Here is a 26,482-nt window from a genome sequence, read left to right on the forward strand (position 1 = left end):
CAGGGTCTGCTAGACTTACAGGCTAAATTTGATAAAGGACTTATTGTGGGTTCTGAGGTTGAGGACGCCGTAAGGACACTTGTCACTTTCAGGTCTTTATTTTCTTCTCAGGCTTTTCTTGAACTTGATCCTGCAGTTAGACAGAAAGTGAAACATTATCCTTTGAGAGAAGTTCCTCCAGTATGGAGAGAAGAGGTTCCACAGGTAGGCATTATTGTGCGTGTCCCTGCTCATTTCCAGCATATATGGGTACATGTCCCCTGGAAACGATCTGAAGTTTTGGCGCTTAAACAGTCTTTTCCGGACCCTCGTAAAAATCCCGCTGGGTATTATAAAGAGCTGTCCCAGACTGTTGATGCGTGTATCATGAATTTAGCCGATATGGATATGCTGATGGGAAATGTAGTCCCACAAGCGTTATGGGCTTGGATTCGTAGGGAGGGCCACGACCAAGCTTTAGGTGGTAATTGGGCTGCTATAACTGCCGCGGATGCAGCAGAAGTAGGTGGTGCTAAACCCGATGATTTGATTGCAGAATTGCCCGGTAGGATCATCACTTTAATGAAAACGATGATGCCTGCCATACGTGTTAACTGGGATAAGTTAGCTGCGTGTAAACAGAAGAAAGGAGAGCGTCTCCGATTTCTTTACCCGTTTCGAGGAGACGTTCATCGAGCACAGTGGTCAAGATATGGGTACTGAGGTTGGACAGCGATTATTCGTGGACAAATTTGTATTTAATTTACTTCCAGAATTATCGCATAAATTGAAAGACCCTGAAAGTTCGTGGGCTGATTCTTCGTCTGCTCAGATATTAGCCACTGCTCAGTATTACGAGAATAGGGATAAGGATGAAAAGGATAAACTTGAGAAAAAGACTAAAGAATTAAAAACGAAGGTTCTTTTGCAACAGGCTTATCCCCCTTGTTCTGCTCAGCTCGAATTTCAACAGCCTCCCCAGTTTCAGAGGTTGTTACAAAAACCTGAACCCTTTGTTCTGTGACCTTTGCTAGGTCCTAATCAATGTGCCTATTGTAAAGAGGAAGGTCATTTTAAGAATAGCTGTACGGTTTTATTGCAGCGTAATGGTGGATTGCCAGGACCGCGAGGCCGTGGTGGTTTTCAATCAGCACCCAGGGGTAGAGGGCGAGGCGCGTTGTCTCAGGGACAGCGTTCCTTTCCCCCTCAGAATTCTATAAATTATTTTGACCAACAGAATACTCAGTCTGCACAATATTACAATGACGACTATTGTGCTGAAAGTGAGTATGAGGATTTTCACACTAGCTAGGACAGCCCTGGACAAAGCAAGGGAGTCGTATCCGTTCCAGTGGATCAGAATGGGCCTTATGTTGAAGTTGTTGCATTAGGTGTTTTAGATTCATTTCTTTTGGATACTGGTGCAATGAGAAGTTCTATCATTCACTCCAAACTCCCTGGGGCACCTTTGTCTGGCTTAACAAACGTTTCTGTAGGATTCTCTGGCGCCCCAGTTCGTAACCCGGTTTCTTGTCCTTTGCCTATCTCAATTGGTCCTCATGATTTGGAGGCCCCGCTCATTTTAACGACTGGTTGCGGCGAGAATTTACTGGGTTTGGAGTTATTGAAAAGTCTTCATGCAACATTGTATTGTTCCCCCTCTGGTGTGCATCTTACTTTAGGTAAGAAATTGGTTTCTCCTATGTATTTGTCTAAGGACCAATTCCCACCCGAATTGCATTCCATTCCTGCTACGCTTTGGGCTACAGGTCCGAATGATGTTGGTCTGCTCCAAATTCCACCTTACGTGGTTACTGTCAAGCCTAATGTTAAATTACCACGCATTCCTCAGTATAAAATTTCCAGCGATGGTGAAAGAGCTCTCTTGGCTATCATCTATGATTTAGTTCAGAAGGGTGTGGTTGAAGAAACAAGAGGGAATGTTTGCAATAGTCCTGTTCTACCTGTTCTTAAACGCACTGATTCCTCTCAGCCTCCTGTATATCGTTTTGTGATTGATCTTCGGGAGGTCAACAAGATTGTTGTACCCCAGTTTCCTGTCGTCCCAGATCTCATTGCCTTGCTCACAATGATACCTGCTTCAGCTGCCTGGTTTTCCGTTATTGATCTTAAAAATGCTTTCTTCAGCATTCCTATTGCTGAGGAGAGTAGAGATAGTTTTAGCTACTCTCTTGGAGGCCGAAGTTTCCGATTCAAACATGCACCCCAAGGCTATTGTGAGTTCCTCCGTTTATAATCAGGCTTTGAAATCTCAGCTTGATGCTTTCACTTTGCCCTCAGGTGCCACTCTTGTTCAGTATGTGGATGATTTGTTGGTTGCTGCTGATTCAGAGGATGTTTGTAAGGATGGGACTATTTCGCTGTTGCGTCATTTGTCTGACCTGCATCACAAGGTGTCACCCTCTAAACTACAATATTGCTGCCAAGAGGTTACCTACTTAGGTCATCTCTTGTCGAAGGAGGGAAGGCGATTGACCCCAGAACATAGTCAAGCAATCACACAAATGTCTACCATCCACACAAAGGGAGGTGTGTGCCTTTCTGGGCATTACCTCTTATTGTAGACCGTGGATTCCAAATTTTTCTTTCTTGGCTAAACCTCTGCTGGCACTTACTCTGAAAGACACACCCCAACCTCTTCCTTGGACTGACGAATGTCAGGAGAGTTTTTCTAACTTACGTACTGCCTTGTGTTCTGCCCCTGTGTTAGGTACTCCGGATTACAGTAAGCCTTTCACACTCTACGTTCATGAAAGAGAAGGTTGTGCGTTGTCAGTTTTAACGCAACAATTTGGAGACAAACAGCGGCCATGTGCCTATTTTTCGGCTACATTGGATCCAGTAGCCAAGTCATTGCCTAGTTGTCTCAAAGCTACAGCAGCAGCAGCGATCTCCATTAGTCAATCTGATGGATTGGTACTGGATAACACTCTCGTTGTTATGGTTCCACATGCAGTGGATACTCTTTTGAATAGAAGAAAAACACAACATCTCAGGTGCGCCCACTTGTCTGGGTACAAGCTGACGCTCTTGGCTAGTCATGTACACATCAAGTGATGTAATACTTTGAATCCAGCAACACTGTTACCCATTCCAGAAGAAAAAGACACCCAAGAACAACAATTGTTTTCTCCGTACAGAGGAGGAAACGAAAGGCAGAATAGACTTAAAAGATACACCACTCGTGGACTTGGATGGGACCCTTTGGGTGGATGGGTCTTGTTTCAAACTCCCCAATGATGAAACGACTGCAGCCTATGCTGGTACCACTTTGCATACAGTTGTAGAGACAGCACGCATAAGGCAGAATTCAGCCCAAGCAGCTGAATTGATAGCTCTGACTAGAGCTTGTGTATTGGCTAAAGGGAAGAGAGTGAATGTGTTCACCGATAGCCAGTATGCATTTGGTGTGGCCCATAGTTTTGGCCGCCTCTGGAGGGAAAGAGGATTCTTTACCTCCCACTGTACTAAAATACAGCATGGTCAGTTAGTGAATGACCTAGAACCACTTACTTTGCCCACTCAGATAGCAATTGTGAAGTGTAGTGCACATAAAAGGATCACTGATGATGTGGGTCGCGGGAATGCTTTTGTAGACTGGGTAGCAAAAGAAACAGCAAGAGATACTACAAGTCGCATGTATATTGCAGGCCCTGAAAGATGGGTCAGAGAAGGAGGAATGTGTGCGGACACAATAGAAAGTGTGAGAATGATTCAAGAAGAAGCTACAGAGAAGGAATTGAGTAAGTGGAGAGAAAGTACAGGAATGTTGGATGCGACAGGGTGTTGGACGGAATTGTCAGAATACCAGCGTTGGGTGTTACCAGACGCCCATGTACTGCCTGTAGTTACTATGGCGCATGGTCCAGCCCACATCAGCGCGAAGGGGATATGCAAACTTCTGGCTCCAGTATGGCAGAATGAAGGAATCCCTAAATGTGAGGAAAATGTGGTGAAACATTGTATCATTTGATGCATAAACCAGGAAGGGGAACCCCAACTCCGGCAGGTCATTTTGCTCCCCCCACGCATCCTTTTGAGGTATTGCAAATCGATTACGTTGATATGGAACGTTGCAATAACCTTCAGTATGTTCTGGTGGTGGTGTGTGCCTTTTCCAGATGGATAGAGGCCTACCCCCTAAAGGATAATACTGCTTTGTCCACTGCCAAAGCCCTCTTGAAGGAATTCTTCCCGAGGTTTGGTTTGCCGCGAATTGTCTGGAGTGACAATTGAAGTGAATTTGTAGGACAAATTATGCAGAAGGTGTGTGCAGGTCTTGGTATTAGGCAGAAATTCCATGCGGCAAACTGCCCTCAGTCAGCAGGCTTGGTAGAGTGCTATAATGGCACTCTCAAGCTCAAACTGGCTAAGATTCAGGCCAGCACGGGTCTTGCTTGGCCCGATACTTTACCTTTGGCACTCCTATCTACGAGAACAGCTGTACACTCTCGCTTGGGACTCAGCCCATACGAGGTTGTTTTTGGGTGCCCAGCTAACGTCTGGGGAGTCCCTCGACCTAAAAAGTAATCCGATATTCCGTATCCTATGCTGATTGACTACTTATATGACCTTGCCACTAAATTGCGTGTTCTTCACCAACAGGTTCAAAACGCTTTGCCGGAGGCCTCCACAGACCCCGGTCAATCCATACAACCCGGAGACTGGGTCTGCTTGAAGAATTTTCAGCGAAAGAAGGATCTGGAACCCTGTTGGGGGCCGCCTCGGCAAGTTCTTCAGGTGACACATACAGCAGTAAAGGTCGTCGGAAAGAAGAATTGGATCCATGGCGTGCACTGCAAAAGGGTACCTTTGCCTTTTGACCAGTGGGTCCGCAAGGGTGTAGGTGATAGTGAGGGTGAAAGGGTCCCTCGGTTGGTACCTTTCAGTAGTGCACGTTTGGATCGGACGAAGTCTGAAAAAGAAGAAGAAGACGACTTGTTGCAAGAAGCTGTACCATCACATCTGAGATTGAACACAACAAACTCAGAGACTTTGTTTTGAGAGCAAACGGTACCTGACAAGACCCGGGACAACCTGAGACCTAGACCCATTAAGAACAATTAAACTTTTTTTCTTTTCCTTTTTCTGGTTACCCTTTGAAGAGACATTTTTTACTATCCGTCAAGTTGCAGGGTCACGGTAGGAGTCTTAGGCTGTGACCTGAGTAGTGACAATAGGTCTGCAGGACTTGCAGTGTCATAGGACGGCTAAAAATCACAACTAAGTGATCTAGGAAGATTACCGTGAGCAACGCTTTAGAGGATGGATATTAAATTGGAAAAGAATGATAAAAAGCAAGAAATGAAAAGTAAATATAAGAAATTGTTGTTTAGTCCATGTGGCGTAACTTTGTGCATTTTAATATGTTCATGTATTTTATTGGCTTGTGTGGGTTGGGTTATTCATACTATGCAGCAAGCACCTGTTCTTACTTCTGTTTCTTTGCCTTTTCTCACTACTGCCTCCCCGCATCAGTTCTATACACTCCCAGAGCACGAACAAATTAGGAGAACAGAATACTTTAACAATTCATTTATCCAGCTGTTGCATCAACTGGAACTGGAAGTCAATATTAATGACTGTTGGGTTTGTGGACTCGTGCCCCATAACTCAGAGAAAGGGATGCCATATTTAGTTGTTTCGCTTGGGCCTATTTGGCCATGTTTTCTAATGCATACCAGAATCAACTTCGACATCCTCTTGTTGGTCCATATGGTGGTGGAGCAGATTTTAGTCATAGCTCTTTGATAAAGGGAATAGTGGCTACGGCAAGAGTTGCCGAAAGTGGAAAGATCCCCGTTGAAGAGATAAGAGTGTATGATGGTTGGAAAGTGACTCGTTACGTTACTAGCCTCACAGATATGGCTAGGCGAAGGAGATCCCCACCAATTCGGACCATACCTCATCGAGGCAATTTGTGTTCACAGATAAATGGTCAAAATATTAAAAACCAACAGGAAAAGAGTGTTTGTTCCCATACATACATATATTTATCCCAGATTTCCTCACCGTTAGTGCCATCTCAGGGCACATACTTTGTCTGCCACAACAGAGCCGACACGTGGCTCCCCACCTACTTTTCAGGAACGTGTTATGTGGCTTTCCTTCTCCCTCCGACATACACCGCTCCTTCAGGTCATCACAGAACTAGATATGGCAGAGGGGTTATCGATTCCAAAGACACAGCAGGACAAGAGGGAGGGGACTTTTTAAAAGGGTTTCTTCCCTTCTGGGGCCCAATAGCCAATAGCAGAAACATTAGACAGTTAGTTCGTGTTGTGGAGGCTACCATAAATGTGACTTCTGGAGCCTTGAGTAATCGTACAGCCGAACTTCAGGCGGACCGCCTTATGACTTTGCAGAATCTGATAGTTCTAGATATTATTCTTGCAGATCGCGGAGGAGTCTGTAAATTGATCGGGTCTAGTTGCTGCATTTATATTCCTGATAATGCCCCTTCGGTATACCAAGCCATCTCTAAATTGCACGTAATTTCCGAGTCGTTTCACCAGGACACAGGAGATTGGGGACTACTTTCCACATGGGGATGGAAGGTATTAACCTTCTTTGGAATGGTTTTGGCCATCATTTTCTCTTGTTGTCTGTTTACAGTGTGGCCCTGCCATCTGCGGTCTTTGTGCCACCGTGTGTGTCCCAAGGCCTGTGTCACAGAAAACAGAGAACATTAAAATGATGTTCCAGCAACAGCTTGACGACCTCATAGCCATTGACATCGACTCAGACTAACTTGAGTCCTTTGTATTTTGCCTGAGTAATGGCAAAAGTAGGGTCTAAAGTTCTTTGTTTTTCGACTTTGTCCTGTATTCGGCCGCCATTTTGTGTCCCATCGCCATTTTGTGTTGCCCTCACTCAGGCAGCACGGCGAACGGAGTGTTTCTGCCTTTTCCAGCTGCTACGTGTCTCTTAAAAAGTAACCACCTGCCCTTGTTTACGAAACCGATGTCAGGGTCTGGCCAAGTCCACTAATCCAGGTCTGGGTTGATTGATCCCTGTCTCGACTGACTGTTTGGCTCTCCCTATTCTTTCCTTACTTTATCTTATCCGGCTGGCCTTCGCTATTCTCTCCTTGTATTCTTTTACACAACTATCCTTTGAGGCACACAATTACGTCCTGCCACCTGCAAATTGGATTGTAGGCACTAGCACTGATTAACTTGTGGGAAGGGGCGACACACTGAGTCTGAAAGAAGGGCGTATTTGGGACACTTGATAGCTTGTTTTCCAACCTTTCCTATTGGCTAGCCTTTTATGTATTGGGAGTATACGTTGTAAATATGTGTGCTATAAAAGATTGTGCGCCACGGAATAAAGTGGCAGTCTCCTAAGAACCTACTCTGTACTTCTGGGACAACTGTGCTTAGCTGCAGCTAATAAACCTGGTTTTCTACGCCTAACAGGGTCTTGTCTCTGTTCAACAAGGCAGGTGAACTCGGAGATTTAAGGCGTGCCCTGCGCCGCCAGGCCCATAAGGCCCGGTTCTTCAGAAGGGCCCGTTCCCCTTCCAATTCTAGTGTCTGGGTGGTCCCACAAGAGAGCCGGCTGCCCCAACGATGGGGATATGTTTGTTGTTCGAACCCCGTGGGGGTCCAGAGGGCATAGTGGTGCCAAGTCCCTTTAAGGAGATTGTCACAGATGCGCCGGCATAGCGAGCCATTGCAACGTGGGCACATTTGTTCTTACGGCCCAGGGAGGGGTCCAGAGGGCACTGAGGGGTCCGTGCCTGTCTTGTTTATTCACAGCTGCACCGCCCTAGTGGGCAGCTGTAATGTTGGCCACATTTTTTAGTGATAAGAGACCCTGAGTGGGACAGAAGAGGCACTGTGGTGCCAGGCCCTTTACTTTCTTCACAGCTGCATGGCAATTAGCGGTACAAAAGGGGGTGGTGATGGACAGAGCATCTGAACCACTCAAACACTCACACCCAGTCAACAGATCTGGGTTTGATCCATCACCGTTCTTTAGCCCACTCTGCCACCCCAGTTCAGACATGGCCATATGCAAATCAGTCTGACCCTGTGCCTCAAGGGAACAGTCCAACCCAAACTGCCAAGCCATGCCTTCCCTGGACCGGATTCAAGCTTCCTAGGACCGGTTTCTGGCATTACAGCCGTCTTCAGCCAGGCTTGCTTGAATCCAGTGGCAAAGTGAGCAAGAGACTCACGTCTGAGCATACCCTGCCAACTTATGGTGAACAAAGCGGTACAAAAGGGGGTGGTGATGGACGGAGCATCTGAACCAATCAAACACTCACACCCAGTCAACAGATCTGGGTTTGATCCATCACCACCCCCTTTTGTACTGCTTTGTTTGCCATAAGTTGGCAGGGTATGCTCAGACGTGAGTTCCTTGCACACTTTGCCACTGGATTCAAGCAAGCCTGACTGAAGACGGCTGTAATGCCAGAAACCGGTCCTAGGAAGCTTGGTTCCGGTCCAGGGAAGATATAGCTTGGCAGTTTTTATGCTGGACTGTTCCCATGAGGCACAGGGTCAGACTGATTTGCATATGGCCATGTCTGAACTGGGGTGGCAGAGTGGGCTAAAGAACGGGGATGGATTAAACCCAGATCTGTTGACTGGGCGTGAGTGTTTGATTGTTTCAGATGCTCCATCCATCACACCCCCTTTTGTACCACATGGCGATTAGCGGCAGCTGCAACGTTTAGGACAGAGGCATCCCAGTGGGGACCCAGGTGGCACAGTGGTGCCAGCGCAATGGCTCACGTGGATTCTGCTGCGTTGGCAGCCGCCCTGACATTATGGACATCGGGCATTTGAGCCCTCTGAGAAGGCCAGTTGGTCAGGGGGACGGTGTGAGGTTTGTAGGGTGCCAGGTCCTAATGTGATTTATATGGTGCTAGGAAATGGGATTTATACACTGTGGATTATGCCCCAATGTGGTTAGTTTAGGAGATCATTCCCTAATATGATGTTATCTCATAATGTGTTTATGCTATGAGGTTGGCGTAGAATATATTTCACGCCTAATGTAAGACTGCTGCATAATATGATTTATGTTGCGGAAGATGATGCAGAGTACAGTATTTTGCCAGTAGTCACTGGTGTGTTCTACATGTATTATTGGTTCTACATTTATTATGTGTACTTTTGATGGTGGCCCGGTCAGGTGTATATATAATCCCCTGTATATATTGCCCAGTGCCAGTTGGCACAGTGTATATTGTGTGATTACTATTCTAAATTGTTTTTGATAATAAAAAGGCTATTTTTGATATAACCTTGTGTGGAGTTCCTTTTGTAGTGCGCCTACTGTGTTGTTGCTGTGTGTGTGGTTTGCACAAACGCTTTATACATTGTCTCTGGGATAAGCCTCACTGGTCGTGCCAAGCTACCAAGGGGGTGAGCAGGGGTTATCTTTGGTGTGTAACTCCCTTGCAGTGACTAAAATGGTGGTTTCTGTCTCTTTGGCGAACGCCTTAGCCAACCAGAAATCCCATTTCTAACAATGATGATGACACCTCCTCCTCCTCAGTCTTTTGTGCACCTAAAAGCACCGCTTGCAAAGCCTTGGTCCTTTCTTTCTCCGTCTGAGATAACCGCTTCTTCTGGCTCCTCCTGCGGGACCGATGGTTCAAAACGTTTCCTGGGGTCTGTGGGTCTCCGCCCTGCAGCTCCAAGTTTCCCATTGTGCGGTGTCTCACCCTTTTAAATCTCTAGCCAATCCCAGGCATCCCTGGGAGAATCAAAGTAATGTGTTCCCCTCCAGCATAATACGCAAGCAGGCCGGAAACATTGGGGAGTATTGGAGGCCCTCGTCTCTCAGTGCTTTCTTGACCTCCACATAGGAGGCCCAGTTTCTTCTGTACCTCCAATGTCTAATCCGGATTAAGAGTAACCCTGCTGGTATCCATGGTGAAAGGGCCCCCAGCTCTCTCTTTGCGAGGAGCAAGTCTCTATCATGGAAGTGAAGGAGGTGGGCCACCACAGGTCTGAGGCCTCCCGTGGCCACGGCTTGGCAGGGACCCTATGGGGCCCTCTCCAGAGTATAGAAAGCAGACCGGCCCTCTGGAGCTACCGCACTCCTGAACCAATTTTTCAAAAAAGACACTATATTGTCGCCTTCCGTTTCTTCCACTAGGCCCACGACCCTGACATTGTTTCTTCGGTTGCCCCCTTCTGCGTCTTTAGCCCAGCACTCCCAAGAAGCTTACCCTGCCCGTGAGGGCCCCCATCTGCTGTTCCAAAGCCTTTTGCAGCCGACTGCAGCCCCCGGGGTCGGACACTGCTTCCCGTTCCGGTTGCACACGCGATCTCCGCGGCGCAACCTCATGCAGCTCTACTCTTGCTCCCTCCGCTGCCCGTTCCTAGGTAGGCTGCTACTCCTGTCTGGGGCCAGGGAGGTTTCGTTCCGGCAACCAGGCCTGCACCAGCAGCACACCGCACTCCGCACGGCCCAACTGTGCACCTTTCTCTGACTCCGTCCCAAGCATATCCGCTCCACGTAGCCGCCACCAGTTCCTTTCCAACCCTGGGGGCCCACCGGCTGCAGGCGAACTCTTCAAGACTGCTGCCCAACTTGATAACTCTCACATGTGCCGTACTCTGGCGTCGCCTGCTCGAGAGGAGAGTATGCCCGCCCAGCGCGCTCCTCTCACGCCCGGAGCTTGATCTCGATCCCAGCCTCGATGCTGCAGGCATCGGTCATACCGGCTTTCGCCGCTCCTTATTCCTCTCACTGGCGAAGCACTAAGCTGGGCGTTGAGGTTCCTCTCCGACGCCCGGGACATTGGTTTCTTGAACGCCCCCTGCGCCGCCATTTTTACAGCCTCTGTCGCTCGTTTCTTGTCGCTAGACTCTGCTTCTGGCTTTCATCACTTTCAGCCAGCAGAGTTTTCCTGGGCACACTTCTCGAGCCTCTGATCTTCCAGAGGGTTTCGAATATGTCCAAAGCGGCACCGGCTATGCGGTTTCTGAGGAGAATTTATGGGCTGATGCAGAGCTCTCTGCTCACGAGTCCGCCATTATCCTCGCCCAAGCCATGCCCCCGTCACACACCCCACTGATCATACTGAGATTGGCCCTCTTCGTCGTATTGAAGCCAAGTCACTCGCCAGTGTCTCTCAAATCCGTATAAAATAAAGTAAGTGAACTAAATCTGCATTGTTTGCTTTACTTTCTGAAAAAGATTTATGCAATACATTTCATGACAGATTTCTTTGACACTAGATGTCATTCGATACAGAGCGTCGGGTATCACACTATCTATTTTTTCTCCTCGAACGAATTATGTTTAGGCCAATGCCCTTAAAGTCTTTATTCCTTACACGTGACGACTTTTTCTCTTTTATCATTACACTGATTGAGTGGAAAATGATGCCCACATTTAATGTGACTTTTTTGCTATTTACGTTTCTTTATGCTAGAGGCCATTTGAAATGGGTAACATAACTTTTTTTAATGCAGCCCCAAAATGCCACAATTGTGCGTCTTCATTGTGATGAAGGCAAATGTTTTTCTAAACCCCATCTAATTTGCTCATCTTTGTATGCTGAATGATTATAAATCTGAGAATGGGATTTGTATAGAGCCATACGGGCCCTCTACAACAATGTTGCGTTTCACACATGCACCCTACACCCCTCGGGGCGGGCTCATCCCGAGGGTATAAATAAAGGGGCCGAGGACCGCTCAGGGTCTTCCAGCCACGAGTGAAAGCAATTGCCTTGTGAACATTCTTTTAGCGTAACTGGGGCTTACCTTGTCCTGGGCCGCGCCACGCTACATTGGCGACAAGGTCGGTCGCACACCACGCGTGCCCGCCTACTTGTGTGCTTCAGTCGAGGAGCGCGCGATACCCACCCGCGTTGCCCTGCTCCCACTGGTGCGGAGTGAAGATCGGAGGGGAGACCGCGGAGCTCACCCGCATCGCTCCGCGCGGGTCGGCGCCTGCGGTCGCTGTGTGCCTGACGGAGACGAAGTCTGCTGCCTGAGCTGCCATCTCTAGCCCGCTCATGGGTCTCCCTGGCCATCGGGAGCGTATTTAGCCGGCAGCGCTCGCAGTCGTAGTGCTCGTTGTGGGGTAAAGGCCTGCTGCCCAGCCTGCACACTGCTCCTCACACGCGGACACATCCGCTCCTTCCTCAGTGCTATGATGGTGCTGTGAAGAGGCCTGCAGGCCAGAGGTCGTCGCTCACTCCCGACTCCAAGTGGCGAGGCCCCGAGACTGGGCTGCCCCTTCTGCTGCCTGCGCCCCCTGCTGCACTTGCTGCCAAAGCACACGCTCGCGCCCCAGGATCCTCGTGTGGGGCCATGTGTGTCACCTCGCTGGGAGCTGTGCCTGATTGACTTTTGTAAACAAGGATTGCCAGCTGCAAAAACAAGGTGTAGGAAAAAGGAAGTAAGAGTGCAGGAGAGAGTAGCTTTTTCTGGGACAGCAAGCGACACCTGCATTATCATGCCACTGAGGGCCTAGCCTGCTCACGCTTCCCCACTCATACAAAGTTGCGCAAGAGGCCTAATGGCGCCCCCCTACCTACATGCACACGGAACCTCTGCACGGTCAGCGACACAGGAGCACGTGCTGAAGCACACACCCCAGAGCTGCATGTCAGCACGCAAGCCCCACCCTTCCGCCTACGCACCATTGCCCGGCCGCACTGAGCAATCTGCCGGCGCCAGGTGCTGCCGCCCATCAAGATGGAGGGCGCAATTTAGCCGTTGGTGCCAATCAACCACCACCGGTGCATACTCACACTGCAGTTGCACGGCTCCCCCCCTTTCAGTGAAGCCTCGGACCTCGCCACTGCCGCACCAAGATGGAAGGCCTGGGTCGGACAACTCAACCACTACTTCAAGGGGACAAGGGAGACGGAAGGCACCGTGAAACGGTCACTCCTCCTCTACTACGGGGGCACGGAGATCTATGATCTGTTCGAGACACTCCCCCACACCGGAAACGAAGAGGACTATGAGGCGGCGGTGGCCGCGCTCAACAGAGACTTTGACCCTCAGCTCAACCACGGTTTTGAGAAGTTCAAGTTCAAGAGGGTGTGGCAGACTGATGCCGAAATCGTCGATATGTTCTATGCGCGACTATGCCGGCTGGCTAGCACCTGCCCCTTCACAGACCAGCGAGATGAAATCCGTGATCAGATCATCCTCGGCTGCCCCTCAAAGGTCCTGCGGAAGCTAATCCTCTGGCAACCTGGAATCTCACTGGACGATATCCTGGTCCTAGCCCGCTCCCACGAACTGTCGGACGCTAGGGCAGAAGAGATGGAAGCCGCCCTATATTCACCGGTCGCCGCATCAGGCGCCCCACACCCTCCAATCAAGGAGGAAAAGGTGGATGGAATCCAGAGAAGCCCCACGGGGCCTCGCCAGGTGCCAAGACCTGTGCCAGTCGGTAGCCCTATCCGGCTACAGTGCTGCTGAAAGAACACAGAGTCTAACAAATCCAGCGGACCGCGTCGGTCCGGGCCCACTCAAATGTCGACAGACTCAGTCACAGTACCTTTTCTTGATGTGGCCGACACAGACATGGGAGCCTGTTCCGGTGGTAGTCGCGGTGCAGAAAAAGCGTGGCAGGACGCGTTGTCCCTTGATGTGGTGCAGGCAGCGGCCCGATGGCGGATCCAAGGCGGTGCTTCATTGCAGTGCTTCCAGCTTGCGGTGTGGCGACAGAGCTGGAGTTCGGGAGCTGGCGTCGATCAGTCCGGACAGTGGTGCAAGTCAGGCTGTGCGTCGCGAAGCGTGCGAGGCGGTACCCAACTTCGATGCATTCACAGGATTCGAAGTCAGCAGCAGTGACCAGGTCGGTCAGACCAGTGCGAGTCGGTGTAGCTAGGCGTTGCATGTCACGGTGTCCACAGGTTACCGTGCAGGCAACGGCTTGGTGATGGCATCAGGATGGAGTTGGTGAGCTCAGAGCTTACGTTGCAAGATGCGGGCGTTGTTCGATGGCCAATATGGCTTAGAGTTATAAGGAGCCCCATACGAGTAGTTAAGCTTTTGTCTGAGACTCGAGATTTCATCCCCAATCAAGTTTTCACAAGAGTCGCTGCTGAGATACAAGCTCCGCTTCAGTTCATGCATGGTTTCTATTTGCAGGCTTAGATCCTTCAAACAACCCAGAGCCACAGAGATCGATATTTATTCACGTCAACCTAGAATGTTAGCAGGTACAGAATGGTCTTAACTTGGTAACATAAGCATTCATCTAACTGGCAATAAGCTTTGTTGTTAGATAGTTCTCTGCAAAAAAATGCAGACTTCTTTATGCACCTGGAGTTATTACATTACAAGAGTTTGTGTCTTGCACATTTAATACAAGTAAGAAGTCACTCATTAATCTTTCAAAAAATCCGAATAGATCGGGCATGATTGGAGTCCAATTCATTCATTTTTTCCACAGACTATTTCTTAGAGACACCAACGCCTTTCATTGACTAATAGAAGGTAAGATGTGAAGTGCTGCAGAGTGTGTGAGACAATGGAGACACTTTTGAGAGTGTTTATAGTAAGATAGGACTGTTCTTTTATGTCTTTCAGAAATTGTTTGATCCTGAAGAGAATCCCCACAAAAAGCGGGATTCGAAACGCGTAGACCACGATATCATGTTAGGCCAATCAAAAAGTGGGATTCTGTGTAGGATTTGAAATTGATTCTAAAACAGCTGATGGCCTTGTTTTTCTAGTCGTTGTTGTTGTAAAAGTAAAATTTGTGTACCTTGTCAAGGAAAGTAATCTGCTGAATAGGGAATAGGCCTAGGGCCTAGGGAATCGCTGAAGCTACACTAGACAACCAAAGGTTAGGAAGTAGGAGACCCCACGGGAGATGCGTGCAGTGTCTAAACACAGTCGCGAGTTATCCTTGACTTACAATGGAGAACGAAGAAGTTACAAAGTTACTGATTATGGACACTTCCAGGTGGACTACGGTGAAACCCCTTTTAACTAGGACACTTGAAGAGTCAATACCCACAGGAGCACTGGAGTACTCGAGTTACCTCACCCAGGGAAGCCGGGTGCATAGGTGTCTTTTTGTGTCTGGTTTCGTCGATGCTTTCAATGGAGATCTGCAAAAGAAGTGCTGCAGGCGGCCAGTTGAAGTGTGCCCGGGTGGATCCAAGGGTTGATCGAAGACCAGAAGAACCTGAAAGCAGAGGGGACAGAGTCTGGGTCACTAGCCAGTGACCAGGAAGGAACCAGGAAGGAAACGGGCGATGTCAAATGATTTCAGGTGAAGATGCGAAGCTTGTCTCTGCAGCCACAAGGACCAGGAGGCGTCGACGACAACTAGTAGCTGGATTCGAGCTATCCCACGAAGGATCTAGTTTACTGCGGTGTCGGTATCCGGATTGGACCCAACAAGCCTTGGTAACCGCAACCCACGCAGGAAGTGAAGATTGGCTTCAGTTCAGACCAGCAAGGTCTGGGGAACTCCTCCTTTGCAGGGAAGCTGGAGCAACCAGGCAAGCGGTGTAGTTTCAAGAAAAGTCTTCAGAGGGCTAACAACCCAACGGGCTAGCAACCGGGAAGACTGGTCGAGCTGAAATTCAGGAGCAGGCCCCACGCGGCACTCGTGGAGTGTGGAGGGCTGAGCTTCGGTGCAAATGGCCCTCGAGTCTGGGGCTTCATAACCCAATGCACAACTGCGAGGGTACCTCTGGAGTCAAGCAGTTAGCAAAATGCAAGTAGTCCAGGGTGGCCCGTCCCAAGTCTCTCGTGTCCACCACAGGTCTGAGCTTTGATGTGGATCAGAGTCGGAGAAGTCTGGAAGTCCAGTTCCTGAGTCGCTGAGTCTTCGGGTTCTGGCAGGAGCGTCAATAAAGCAAACCGGCAAGTTACTGATGGTGCCTGTTTGCACAGGGTGGTCACTCCTTGACCACAAGGGAGATGTCTTCAGTCTTCTAGTCGATATAGAACGTCGAAGGTCCAAGAGTTTCGTTTCAGAGTTTCAGTCCAGGATAATCTAATGTCTCTAGACACAGCTTCTATCTTTATACTAAACTAAGGGGCTGGATTACCTGCTAGGTCCCGCCTATGGGTGGACCTGGGAAGGGGGTGGTTACACCCCTTTCCCTTTGTCCAGTTTCACGCCAGAGCGGGTCTGGAGTGTCCCAGCAACTGGTTTGAACCGGGCTGTGCATGGAGCATCTTCTGTGCCCCTGGCAGTGTCTGGAAAAGCATCTTTCCATTCAATCCACCCTGCCCCAATACACTACAGGCTGTCTGGGGAGATGCTAGCACCTCCCTTGACACTATTGTCCAGGCCTCCCTTCCTGGAGTTTCGTCCAGCAGCAGGAGGTCAGACTTGGATGCTGCTGCCACCGACACATTTTGTGATGCTGAGGCTCTGATTAACTTTAACCAGGTAAAGCAGTAATACACACGTCTTTTCCCTCTAGAAGGGTGGAATGCTATCCCCGCCGCCAGAATTGTCGGGGGGGGGGCATGGTAGTATTCCAAAGTGTTTGACACCTTACACGACATGTTTTGATAAAGCCAAACCAAAGTTAGCATTCAACCGCGAGGATTATAATGCACCTGAGTATATGGTATGGCTATATCATAGAACAGCCATAAGGAGATGGTTCCGAAATCTGCAGAGGTGCTCAGCTCATACTAGGGCACCCTCTCACATAAAACCAAGCACTCTGCCTCCAGGATTGTTAAGGCCTGCCATAGGAGTGACTTATAGGTTACTGTGTGTCTATATATAAGGTAGATATAGATATACTATATCTAAGTAAGGGGTGATTACACCACCTTACCCAAGCTGAGTGATCAGCCTGTGGTGTCAGTTTAGATGGCCAGCCAGGGGTGGCATATTAAATGCTTCTGCCCCTGGTAGGTCTTGGATGCACCTATGCCCTGGGTACCTATGGTACACTATACAGGGGCTCACAAAGGTGACCCAATACCCAATCAGGTATGTACCTAAAGTACATGGAGTCCATTTTATATAGGAGAGCAGATAGCCTGGGGCCCTGAATAGCAGGATCCCAGGCCAACTAAGTCGAAAACCAGCAAAACACCTGGCAAAAAGTTGGGGTAACCATATAGTCCGATATCTACCTTCCTACAACCACCACAAGAAGCGTTTATGTTGGCTTTATTACAAAGGGGGTACAACTTGGTACATGCAACTACGGGCGAGTGGGGCCGAGTGCGTGGGTTATGAGGCTCCGGTCCTGACATAGATTTAATGTTTATAAATTAATGTGTGAAAACTATCACTTTTAAAATAATACTAATCAATGCACTAATATAATCTGATAAACTAAGGTGAAAAGGTTCTGCATGTTAATTGAATACACTTTTGAATGTTTAAGACACTATCATATTTTTACTCTTGCTTCAAGATGTCTTTAAAAATGAAGAAGTTCTTAAAGTTGAGCAGTACAGGACTCCTTAGTTACATTCTTTCTTCAACACAAAGTAACATTTAAATAAACGCCTGCCTATTTATTTAGTGTCTTTTTAGTGTTAATGCTGGGACCAGTAAACATCAGCCCAGAGCTGCAGTTGACCTGGGGGCCGCATTTAAAGTTCAGAAGGGCCGCATGTGGCCCCAGGGTATACTTAGAGTATCAGTGAACTAGATGATACTTGCAAAGTGAGCTAATCGGTGTCTAACCGTAACCTGATCCCACTTTTGTGTCAGAAATATGTATATTGGTAGTTAAATACAGTTGAAACCCTAACTATAAAAAATTTGAGGAATAGTTAATGTTGGAATTTTGTGTTCAACATTTTTTGTTAAATGCTTTTTGTTTTTTGCTTGCAGAGACATGGGATCAAGGCGATGACTACGACGATGACGTGGAAGGTACCTTAATAGATTGAAACTTAGGAGCTGTGAATGAAAAAATTACGTTATTTATTATCACAACATATCTATTCCTATTGTGGGATCACCGCATTTCTAAATTGAGTTTTAATTAATCATAGTCTCTGTAGGGACGCACCTTGTGTGGGGCAGAGCAACCAGAAATCTCATTCTCCAACATGGTCACGTAAGGCGACTGTTTAAAGCCCAGCTTTTGCTACATTTTCATGTACCAGTCCTGCCGTCCTAAGCCCCCGATCAATTAAAAATAAAGGTTGACGTTGAAGACTAGAAGCTCTTGGCTTGGTGGCAGTATGAAGCATAAGGCTGCAATTTCGGCCAGCATTCTCGTAGGGTTCTCTTTGCCTTTATTTAGCATAATTGAAAACAAGGTTATACATTGTTTTGCTTAAGCAGTTATCATGGTAGGCAGGGTCATTTAAATATGTATTGAGGTGTTAATGATAAATCAAAGTAAAGGATTTGATTTCTTTCAGGTCCTCCTTCATTGTTGTTCATATAGTCACGCACTTGTATTCATTTTTTTAGTACGTTATTTCACATGTATTTTATTTCTCGGTTGAGCAAGATGTTACTTTGTTGAACAAGAAGGTATAGTATATGGGCAAAAACAGACACCATACTACATCGCAACTAGCAAACATCTATATGAAGTTTGCTGGTCTTATAAATCAACAGACGAGAAAGGACCTAGATTTATTAACCCGTTAAGCGTGCTGCAAATTTCGCCCCAGTGCGGACGTCCCATTGCGCGAACGATATCGGAACGTTCAGCGGACGTGCTCAGCACTAGCTAGGTAGTGCACGCGACGTCTGCCGAACGTTCGCAGCACTTAAAGGTTTAACACCAGCTTGAAATCTGAACACAATTGCGGGCCTTTCTGAAAACCTATGAAAACCAAATTCTACAAAAATGCCTTTTGTTGAGCTCTGCACGGGACTGGGGTTGTCACGACGTACTATTTAACCCAGCTATTTGTAGTGTCTTAGGCTTGTTTTAGAATATAGATGTTGGAAAACACCAGTGTTCAGTGTTCTATGCTAATGGTTCTACAAGAGTCAGTTGGCAGTACTACACAGGGACCGTAGCTGATCTGCTCCTATGGCCCAGCTACTTAATCAATAAATCAACCAACTGACCTTCTACATAACGTGTTTTTGTTTGTTCATAACATCTTTTATGGTGACGGGCGCTGGGCCATCACAACGAACCCACCACTTATGAATTTTCCGATGTTGCCACAGAAGACTTTAAAGAGGATTGGCTGAGGAAAAGAGATTTCTCCCCACGACGTACCAAGTAAGGAGAGGCGTTTCAGATGCAAGCGCGATATACTTTATAACGTGGGAGCAGGGCGGAAAGGAAAACATTGAGGACAGTGCAGTCAACTCATGGGTAACTTTTGCATTTCAGCAACGGTCATCATTACACGCTTAGGGTTGGAAGCGTGATGACGTGCTGACAGCGAGACGCATGAGGTGTATCCTGCATACAAGCAGTGAAACGCATACTCATCGATGTTGACGTCACAATCTGCAAATTGCCCGCAGAGTACTAATTGACTCAGAGATCGTCAGTCAGCTGCATTGCTCAACGTCGCAGTGCTATAAAGGGAGCGACAGCAGACAAAGGGAACAGCAAAGGGCATTTATTTTTCATCGCGTCTTCATAGAGCGTACATGTGCACCTGTAATTCAGCGCTGATGTACACAGCACTATTAGAAGACATAACATTGGAAAATTGTGGGGAGGAGCAGAGCCAGCGACCAAAATGGCCGCTTGAAGATCGGCTCCGGCCGACCTCCGCCTCACCATACTGCCCGTAATCCTGTCCCCCTACCCGTCCGACGGGTGGAGGAACCAAAGCGACGCCTGCCTGGACAGTCCCGGCTCTCCTGGGTGCCCCAGTGATCGCGCTGCCTCGCTTGGCAGTTTGCGGCCTGTGGCCGTGGGAACCTGGGGACTCGAGTGCCTGCGGTCCCCCGGCTGTAATCCAACAACAGCGCCTGCCGGGATGCGACCGAGTCTGCCTACGGCGGTTGCGGGGACCGCGGGCTGCTTTTCCCCCTAGGCCCTGCTTACTACTCTGGGCCCCCCCCCAGACATGGGGGGAGCCTGAAAAGGGGCTTGCGGCGGACTGGCCACCTGTACTGAGCCCCGAGGTGCCCTCTCCAGTGGGGTTGCGAACCGCGCCCCGGCTGCTTCGCGGGCGCCTGACACCCGGCGGCTGCTCTGTGTTGAGGACTTTCCTGGTGGGCCGCAGTGAGGCCCTATCAGGGTGGCCCGCCCAGAATTCGATGTGTCAGGGGTGGGCGGCCGCTCTGTGTTGAGGACTTTCCTGGTGGGCCGCAGTGAGGCCCTATCGGGGTGGCCCGCCCAGAATTCGATGTGTCAGGGGCGGGGGCCGGTCGGCCCCCTCGTATAAACGGTGGGTCGCGCCACGGAGGGCCAGGATTTGGTGAGGTGATCCCTTGTGTTTTGGGGACCACGCTGGGCCCGTGTGCTTGTCCCGGAGCCTAGATTGGGTGTAGCTATTTATCCTGAGTGTCCGGCACTCCGGGTGGTCCCTCCTTTGCCCGGTGGCCCACGGCTGGAGTCGAGCGGAACACTGTGTGGGCCTGAGGAGATACTTGGCCCGGTTGCTGTTGCTGCTGTGGGGCCGGGGCCAGACTTGGTTTGTGGCTGCGTGGGTGATGGTATCGGTCCCTTTGTTCAGCGGCTGGACACTGCACGATAGCGGTTACCTCCCACAGACTATTCCTGTGTGGGACGGCGGAAGCCCTTGGGGGGACACCATGGCGACTAGGACGGACTCTGGGAGACAGGCACCCAAGACCACCAGGGGTGCCAGGCAGGTGCAGTCTAATAAGCTGGATAGATACACTGTGCCTAAGGGGTCGCCTCTCAAGTCTAAGAAGGGTCCTGACGGAAGATCCGATGACCGCTCCGCGGAAGAGGAACCGTCCTCAAGGGACCTCATGGCGGCTATCACTGGGGTCCGGACGTCCCTGGGCCAGCAGATGGAGACTCTTGATACCAAAGTAGACACTGTCTCGATAGAAATGGGGCTGATCAGGGTGGACCTCTTGAAGGTGAACGAGAAAGTCAAAACGTTGGAAGTAAAAACAAGCCTTATTGATGACGTGTACCAGTTGCAGCAGGAGGTCTGTGCTCCTAGGGCCTCAAGGGAGTCTACGGATCGTCGGCTCGATTAATATGAAGGGCGGGCCAGACGCAACAATGTGCTCATCCTGGGAGTCCCAGAAAAGGCTGAAGGGCAGGCTACGGATCTATTTGTCGAGAATCTCATCCTTAATCATCTCAAACCTAAGGGCCTCAGTAAGTTTTTCACGGTGGAGCGCGTTCAGAGTGCTGGGTGGCAGACCCCAGGTCGGGGCGAATCCTAGACCAATCATAGCGTGTGTCCTCAACTATCGTGACCAGGATGCTATCCAGCAGGCGGCCCGTGCGGCGTATGCAGGGGTGCAGGGAGGGGGGTTGGTGGGGGGTGTTCGGGGAGTGCTTTTTGGTTTTTTGTATGTTTTTTTCGTTCGCACTGGGTACCGTCAGTCGATCTTGTAATTTCATGGTGTAATGATGTTGTCCGATAAAAGGGTGGCTGGGATCTCCGCATTGAGTTGGAATGTAAATGGACTTGGCGACAAGATCAAGAGAGGTATGGTTAGCCAGCTGATCTGAAGACACTCTGGAATGCTTTGGTAGCCTATGGAAGACCAAAGGCTATGATAAGTGGGACCTTATTGGGATCTCCCGATTGGGTGATATGTGGGGTAAGGATGGGATCCTCACGTTTGAGACTTTGCAGGAGAGGTATCAACTGCAGGGGAGTGAGCGGTTTCGCTACTTGCAGATCAGACACCGTTGCTAGCCAGTATTCCCCGGGAGGTGACCCCCCTCGGAGGCCTACCTGCTGGAGGATCGGGTGCTGGATGGTCATCTTCCGACAAACGATCTCCCTGGTTTATAAAAAACTTGTTAACCATATGGGGGACCCTCTAGCGGCTGTCGGAGATCAATGGGCTGCCAATGGGCTGCTCCTTGATGATGAGGATTGGAGGGAGGCGGTGGCTACGCCTAGAGTCATTGCTATCCAGATGAGACTCAGGTTGGTGCAATTGAAGATCCTTCACCGATGCTATGTCACTGGCCCACGACTGGTGCGCATGGGTTTGGCTGCCAGTGGTGAGTGCAGAAGGGGATGTGGTGAGGCTGGGACGTTCCTGCATGTGCTGTGGGATTGTACCCTTATCCGGGAGTATTGGTCCGCTGTTCATGGTAAAATACGAGCGGTGTGGGGAGTTGACTTTGATTTGGAGGCACAGCGTTGTCTCTTGAATGTTTTGGAACCAACTGATCTTACGTCTCACGGAAAGGTGTGGGCCACGCTAGCATGTACTATTGCCAAGCGTAATATTGCTCAATTATGGGGGGCGACTCAACTGCCCTTTATCGGGAAGTGGATGGAGGACCTGGACTGGTGTATGTTTAGAGAGCGTGCTGTGTATGTGGCCAGGGGGAGACCCAGGAAGTGGGGGAAATTTGGGGAGCTTGGAATGTTTGTAGAGGGGATATTTGTGCTCCCCCAGCTGTGTAAAATGACTTACCTAGGTCGGTGGATCCCTGAACCCGTAGGTCATTATTTGTATTGTATTTTTTGTGATTAAAAGGATGTGACATCATTTATTATTTTGCTTTACCGGAACCCAGTGTATTTTATGGTTTGTATTTGATTTCTTTTAGTGTGTTTTAGTAAAAAGAATTTTGAAAAAAAAAATTGGAAATTTTTTCATTATTCATCTTTCATTTGTGAGCTACGATATTGGTAGCATCAGTACAAAATTACACCGATGAATAAAAAATGACATAAGAGACTATCTCGATTTTAAGAATAATGTGCACAGCATAGCACATTAATTACAACTGTGATAAGTATAAACATGGAAAATACACGCTGATACACACAGCATAGCTATTTATCTTGCAGTACTTATTTTGCTCAATACAATACTGACATCCCGTGGATCTTTTAGGTATTGACTTTAGAAACCTCTACTTTACCAGTGAAGCATTTTATTATTTAGACCATTTGTACTTATTTAACTTCATTAATTTAAAAATGCAGAAGTGTTACTGCTCCACCACCATTTTTAGAGACACCTGGTGATCCACCCATCAAGTGGAAGCAGTGGTATGATGGTTTTGAAACTTATCTTGGGGCTATTGGTGCGACAAGGTTTAGGCCTGAAAGAAGAAAATATCTTCTCTTGTACTCTTTAGGCTATGAGGGTAGGGAAATTTTGAGACATCTTGCTGCCATTCCTGTTAACGAAGAAAATCCTCTTGATGAGTACCAAGAAACATTAAATAAATTGCATACCAGGTTTGATGTTCAACCTAGTCTAGTTATGCTACGTCACAAGTATGTAGATACTTTATATCACTGCACTTGGAAGGCTAATAGCTGAATGCCGATTTGAAAACTTTTCAGAACAGCTGGTTTGCAACCAGTTTATTTGCCATTGTACTGATAAGAACATAAAACAGAAACTTCTGTCACTGGGTAATCCAACTTTGGAATAGTCTATCAAAGTGGCTAAAAGTATTGAAACGTCGCAATTGTCAGCAAAGTAATTAGAAGAAAAGAAGAATTAACCTGTTTCTGCAATTAAAACAAAAGATTCAAAGACTACCGATAACAAAAGTTATCAAAGACAAAATTCGTGGAATAGTCCAAATTCATTCTTCTCAAGAAGTAACATTTGTTTCAGGTGTGGCTTTAAACCTCATCTCGGAGGAGCTAAGTGTCCAGCAACATTTGTAACTTGTAAGAATTGTAATAAAATAGGACACTTTGCAAAAGTATATCAAAAAAATGGAATTAATACACGTCCTAAGCCTGTACATGTAAAGTGTGTCACAGAACGAAATGTTCAAAGTGAAGAGGAAGACTGTGTCACAAAAAAATTGAGCAATGTGGTAGTTCAAGTAAGAGATGATGTTATTGTGGGAAATCCAGAAATGTGTGTGGATCCTTATGTTGATATCTTAGTTGGAGATCGGTCATTACGTCTCCTTGTGGATTCTGGTGCTCGCATCTCCATGATCACTTTAGAATTGCATCAAGCAACAGATCCTTATTACCCCCTGATCGCAAAGCTGTATCATATGAAGTACTAAACAATAGGGAGAAAGTGCCAATACTGATCCTCTATTTGTCTTCTTATTCGAACACCCAAAGCACATACATCTTTTCTATTTTTAACATGCTGTCACACTAGATGCTTTGAATTCTCCATTTACTTTTACTTATTGTTTACTTAATTATTAGGATTCATTTGATTCAAATCAAAAGGAATGAGTATATTTGATAATTCATTGTAAATAATTCTATATTTACATAGCAGACCGAATACTTAGCCCTTTTGTTTACCTGTATTCAATTGGGCCAAGTATTGTGATATGAATGTATGAATGTATGTGGTATGACTGTGATATGATTGATTTTGGAATGTATGGTTGATTTTATTGCCCTATTTATGTGTCCTATTTTTCTATGTTCAATAATGTTCTGTTTTTTGACAGTATATGATGAAAGTTTAAATAAATGTACTTCTAAAATGATTTTGTAAAATAAGAGCTATTGAATAGTATACCCCAGCTTGGATAAGGTGTCTTTGCTTTGGGTGTTAGAATAAGAAGACAAATAGAGGATCAGTATTGGCACTTTCTCCCTGTTTAGTGATTACGGCTCAGCCTTACTGATTAGAGCCAACCCCGGTTGTTTTTGGAGTATCATATGAAGGACGTGAAATTGATTTGTCGGGTTACATTGAAGATATCCTCGCGTACAAGGGGAGGAGAATAGCTGGAAAAATCTATGTAGCACACACAGGTTTAAATCTATTTGGGATGGTGCTTAGACCAGGTACCAAAGATCAAGTATTAGCCATTAGAGATCACCCTGATCTTGAAGGTCTTGTGAGCGAGTTTCCCCATGTATTTTCTGGAGATCTAGGGAAAATAAAAGGCTTCCAACATGAAATTATTGAAAAGGAAGGAGCTTCTCCAGTCACAAATTAATTGAGAAATGTTCCTTTTAGCATCAGGCAGGACTTAGAGAAGGAGTTGGAATCTTTATGCGCTAAAGGGATAATTGAACCTGTGGAGTCTTCGTTATGGTTGTCTCCTTTAGTTGTGGCACGTAGACAAAATGGGGAATTGAGTATGTGTTGACATTCGTTGCCTGAACAAGGAAATTTGGATGGACACTCATCCCCTCCCCAACATAAATGAAATGCTAGCCACACTTAAAGGTGCAAAAATATTTACGAAATTAGACTTAGCATCAGCCTATCATCAGGTTGAACTTACTCCGCAATCAAGAAGCCTCACTGCTTTTGTTTCACCCTTTGGTACATTTCAATATGTATGCATGCCCTTTCGGCTTGCCTCAGTGGCATCAGTATTTCAACGTTTGATGTCAGAGATTCTCAAGGGTATTCACGGACTGTGTGTGTTCCAAGATAATGATCTTATTTTCGACCCTGACAATGTTACACATCACAACATTTTAAAAGAAGTGTTATCCAGATTTCAAAATAAAGGGGTTGTTTTACGAAGAGACAAATGCGTTTTCAGGGCAAAAGAGGTTGAATACTTAGGACATTTAGTAAATGAACATGGCATCTTTTCTAAAGCAAGACTTGTAGACTCCATTGTGGAATCAAAGTCTCCTTCTGATAAAGCATCTCTCAAATCCTTTCGAGGGATATGTGAATTTTATTCACGCTTTATTCCAGATTTTGCAAGTAAGTTAAGACCATTGTCTCAAATGTTGATGAAAGGAGTTGTTTTTGAATTGAACAAAAATTGTCAAGTAGTATTTGATTGGGTAAAAAAACAGTTAGTTTCTCCAAAGGTCCTTAAACATTATGATCCATCTCTATCCTGCACTCTTACAGTAGATGCAAGTAATGTAGGGTTAGGAGCGGTTCTTACACAAAAAAGAATGGAGAAGTTAGAACCATAGGTTATGCATCTAGAGTACTTTCTACCTCAGAGGTTAAATACTCCGTAATTGAAAAAGAATTGATGGCATGTTGGTGGGCTGTTATGAAATTTTATTTGGGGGCAACAGTTTTGTCTCCAAACAGACCACAAACCTTTAGTCTTTATCCTTAGTGGTAAGAATATCAGGTCTTCTATTCCCAGAATATCAAGGTTATCGTCTAAACTTCTTCAGTTTGATTTTTGTTTTTGCGGAATACATTCCTGGTTCAAAAAATGGATGTGCAGATTTCTTATCTTGTTCATCAGATATTGTAGAGGTTGAACCAGATATAAGACTAGAAGACAAATAATATTCTATTGTAGCAGCTGTAGATGTACCTCATTTATGTGCAGTGTCAGAGAGAAATGGTGTGATGCTCTTAAAAATGTCATTAGTTCAAGTAATGAAGTTTGTTGAAAAAGGTTGGCCTAAAGAGAGGAATTTGTCTTTTGATTTTAAATCCTTCTTACAAGTTGCAGATGAATTGACGATTGAGGATGGTCTTTTGCTTAGAGGGGACAAACTTATACCTCCTCTTACTTTGAGAGCAGATTTAGTTAAAAATGCTCATG

At 47.1% G+C, this 26,482-nt stretch overlaps 1 protein-coding gene across 4 annotated transcripts in view; it reads left to right on the forward strand.

Moving 5' to 3' along the window:
• The window catches only part of LOC147732747 (ATP-dependent RNA helicase DDX25-like), a 1,983,894-nt gene that overhangs the window by 291,630 nt on the left and 1,665,782 nt on the right, over positions 1-26,482 (forward strand). For all 4 annotated transcript variants that reach the window (XM_086957315.1, XM_086957316.1, XM_086957313.1 and 1 more), the window contains exon 3: positions 17,776-17,817. In XM_086957315.1, coding sequence (XP_086813441.1) covers positions 17,776-17,817 — 42 coding nt within the window. The remainder of the gene's footprint in view (positions 1-17,775; positions 17,818-26,482) is intronic.

The sequence above is a fragment of the Lissotriton vulgaris genome, chromosome 2_1 (genome assembly GCF_964263255.1).
Source record: "Lissotriton vulgaris chromosome 2_1, aLisVul1.2, whole genome shotgun sequence".
In the NCBI taxonomy this organism is placed as follows: Eukaryota; Metazoa; Chordata; class Amphibia; order Caudata; family Salamandridae; genus Lissotriton; species Lissotriton vulgaris.